Below are 3,839 nucleotides of genomic sequence, written 5' to 3' on the forward strand. Positions count from 1 at the left end.
ATCTTGTGTTTTAAGTCTCCCTCCAAACATCCATTGATCTGTTGTAAAAGTGTTCCCAGTGGTCTTTTGATTATGATTATGCCATTTTTAGCCCAAATATGTTGTATTCTAGAACATAATTTCTCCAGAGCGGCAGGAGTTCATTCACCTCTAAGTTGTTGGCAGGACTGTTGGCTGATTTCCCATCATCCCTGTGTTTACACTCTTTCCCGCTAGCTTACAGCCCCTCACAACCCCAACTTAACATTAGCAGTGCAACAAAAATAGTGAGCAATATCAGAGTTATCCAGCCGTACAGTTTTGAGTAAGATGCCAGTTCAGACAAAGAAAGCAAAGACATACTGTGATTCATTTGTCTGCAAGTGAATGTATCAGAATGGAGCAGAGCAGTCGGACTATGGCTAATCTTACACACAGTGTCACAAAAGAGAGCTTTTTCTAACTGCATTTTTGTCATCTGCTTCTGTTTACAACAATTTGAATAAGGAAACACTCCAAAATGCAAATTCAATCTTAAATTGCTTTGTATATTATCTCTATCATAAGAAAAATAATTCATAAAGACCTCGAAAACACCAAAAACACGAATGATTCTTCAAGTTCTGCTGGTGTTATACAGAAATTCACCTAAACGTCATAAAATACTCATTGTAATTTGGAGAGTAATATTGTAAAATAACACAAATGTGTAATAATTTACAGCTAGGTGGTAGCTTGCACAACACTACCCCCTCATAATCACCATCAGCAACAGGAATCAGGTGTTAGACTTCACGTTTCCTCCCCCGGAACCCCGCGGGCTTTAGGACCCAGGGCCACTGTGCATGGATGCTCCTGTTTTTGTCCGTTACGTTCATGCATGTAATCATTGATTGTGCCTATTGTGACAGGCCGATTCACCATCTGTAGGGTCCCATGAGGCTGATACTGCTGATACTGCTGCCTTCATTTTCAGCAGTTTAACCTCTTAACTGGTTTCACGTCTTTGTCTGGTTCTGAAGAGCCAACTCTGCAACAAAAATAGAAAAAATAGTCTCACTTTAGCTCACAACAATCCTCAAATTTAATCTATTTTTTAATATAAAATGCTTGGCAATGACCAGATGTTTTAATTCTGCAGTAAATGTCAAAAGCCTCCAAATATTCCTGATCCATCTGCTTTTATTAAAAAAAAGAGAAAGAAAATTATGATTGGAGGAGATTTTATTTTCATTCATTGACTGGACATTTGGGATGATTCCCCTCAGATTTCTTCTTTTTGTTGGTCTGTTCAGTCGTGTGTGTTTTTGCCGCCTCTTGCCGTAGCCCACCCGACCCCCGGCCCTCCCTGTGCCCGCCTCCCTGCCTCCTTTTCCCACTGCTGAGAGGAGCAGAACGCGCGGCCTCTGCGGCGGGAAGAAAATTGTCTACAAGCACTTCCTCAGAAAAAAAAAAAAGTTCACTCACAAGCCCAGATGCCTCCACAAGTTGAACGTCTTAGTCCTGAACGAGGAACTTTTTGGGGAATTTAAGGACAATTTGTCATGAATTTTACTTTTCTTTTTAAATGTTTTGCGCTTTATGTTTTCAATCCAACATTTGCCGCAAATGAACCGATGTTTTCTCGTTGCGCACAGGTCCCGAGGAGAAGGAAAGGGACTATTAACCTCTGAAATATAAGCTTTAATGTCTCATAATTGATTCACTGAGAATACTATACCTAAACGGAGCACGGGCTGATTTATTTCGTGCGCTTGGCACGTTTAGATGCTTTTGGATGAATGCGTAAAAGCGCACCGCGGACCCGCAATTTCCTCCGCGCAGCATCCTTGTTCTTTCATCGTTTGCTGTAAAGTGTTGTAAGTTGTCGGGACTGTTGACAGACACTGCGAGAACAACAGCTGTCAAACTCATGGGACCCTCCTGCACACCCGCGGGCAACGAAGTCCGGTGAGGTTCCTACTGCGCATGTCAGAGCGCTGGACAGCTCCGGAGAGGGAAATTTAAAAACGGTTTTTTTGGGGAGAATCAAGTGCAGCACAGTGGAATACAGTACCGGGGAGTTTGGGAGCGGCTGTCACGCTTTATAGTTTCAACCAAAACAGGTAATTTTTTTCTTTCTACATATCTTTTTACATGTTAAACAGTTTTTTGTTGTCAGATCAACAGTTTGATCAATTTACGCCAATTGAATTTGGACGTTAAGGTATCCAAGTGCATTGTTAATATCAAGATCCAGTTAAAGAAAAACTAATTACATAAAAAATAGGACAATTGTTTTCTCTTTAAGATTACCATTTAACAGTTTATTTTTCAAGAAAGACACAATCAAAAAAACTCAGAAGCTGCCATTTGGAGTTAAAAAAAGCAAACCTATTCCAAACAAAATTATGTTTATCATAAGAAAGTTAATGTCTTTACAACATCTTTAACTTTATTGGAAAATGTACTAATGTATTTAACTAAAATGTACAATCTGCTGTAAGAATAGGCCTCCACACATCCTAGGAAATGATAGAAGGTGGAATAACTCCCAGGATGTCAGGAATAATTGAGAATGCCGGGCATCATCCATCCCCACAGGACTACAGGTAGGACATCTAATTAAGACAAACTTTTCTTTTCTTGTAAAAAAGAATAAAATATTTGTGTGTTGTCATGAGCACTCAAATATATAACAAATTTTAAAAAGTAATGCATTTTTTTAATGAATTCATTTTTTTGATGTTTGCCTAATGTTTGAGGAATGATCTAAACCCCTATGTTTAATCTAATGCTTGATAGACAGCTTTTTTGTGTGCAGAGGATTGCATGAAAAGGAAGAATGAGGAAAAAAAGTCTGAAAGAATAAATGATTTTGGCTCTGAATGGATCTGTCAGAAACCATCAGCTCTGTTTACACTCCCGCTGTCGGTGCACGGAGAGCCTGAGCCTCTGGGCTGGCCAGCTCAGAGGGAGACAGGGCGCTCTGGGTCACCAGAGTGCACAAGTGGCTCCCAATTAGAAAAAGGGGGGGATGCAGGAAGGGAGGAGGCACAATATGAAGACTTGGAAATGCATGGATGATGCATGGAGACACCAGCAAAAACATGCTTTGCATCAGTGAGCAATTTGTTCAGAGGAGGGGTGGTCGGACACCGCTTGATGTGTCATCTATTTAACAGCATCTGTCCCTACATGCTCGGCTTTTAGAATGAATCACAACATTTGTGCATGAAAACAAAAAAATATTAATGAAATTTTAGAATTTTACTCAAAGGTCATAAACTCACAAACAGACAAATTAGAAAAGAGTTTGACTTTAAAAGCTCCTGCAGGAATTTAGTGAAGTCCTCACAAGGTGTTTGAGGACGCGTGCTGCTGATTCCTGGCTGCAAGGATGCCACTCAATCAGACAGTCGACATACAGCCCTGACCTCAAACTACATTCACACCCCCTCCTCAGGCCCTTAAGCTCTTCTGAGTTCCCCCGTTAAAGGGGGTTGGTGGGTGCTGGGGGGGAGGGCGTGTGGATGGAGGCTGGAAAGGGACAGGGAAGCAGATGGTATCCTATTTGTCCCTCTTATGTGAGGGCTGTCATTCCAACAGATTAATGCAAGGGCCGGGCAAAGAAAAGAAATGACAGAGACAATCAAGGAAGGGTCTGGAGAAGACAATAGAGACACGTGCCACTGGGCAGATTTGTCGTTTGGGACACAATAGGTGATAATTTTTCAATAGACAAGGCCAACTGTTTCAGGCAGCATGTGCTGCTGTCCCATGTTTCAAACGATCTCATGCGTTGTTTACTTATGATTCAGCCAATGGGTAAGGCCAGACGGTGGTCACCTGACAGGGTTGATTTTTTTTTTTTTTTTTTT

At 41.2% G+C, this 3,839-nt stretch overlaps 1 protein-coding gene across 2 annotated transcripts in view; it reads left to right on the plus strand.

Moving 5' to 3' along the window:
• The first annotated feature begins 839 nt into the window (after positions 1-839).
• Positions 840-3,839, plus strand: part of foxn4 (forkhead box N4) — a 7,481-nt gene continuing 4,481 nt past the window's right edge. Inside the window, exons 1-2 of one of the 2 annotated variants that reach the window (XM_024274529.2) lie at positions 840-2,084; positions 2,466-2,570. In XM_024274529.2, the coding sequence (XP_024130297.1) occupies positions 2,491-2,570 (80 nt within the window). In that variant the 5' untranslated portion in view covers positions 840-2,084; positions 2,466-2,490. The remainder of the gene's footprint in view (positions 2,085-2,465; positions 2,571-3,839) is intronic. The other variant, XM_024274527.2, reaches the window with a different exon arrangement.

The sequence above is a fragment of the Oryzias melastigma genome, linkage group LG9 (genome assembly GCF_002922805.2).
Source record: "Oryzias melastigma strain HK-1 linkage group LG9, ASM292280v2, whole genome shotgun sequence".
NCBI lineage: Eukaryota > Metazoa > Chordata > Actinopteri > Beloniformes > Adrianichthyidae > Oryzias > Oryzias melastigma.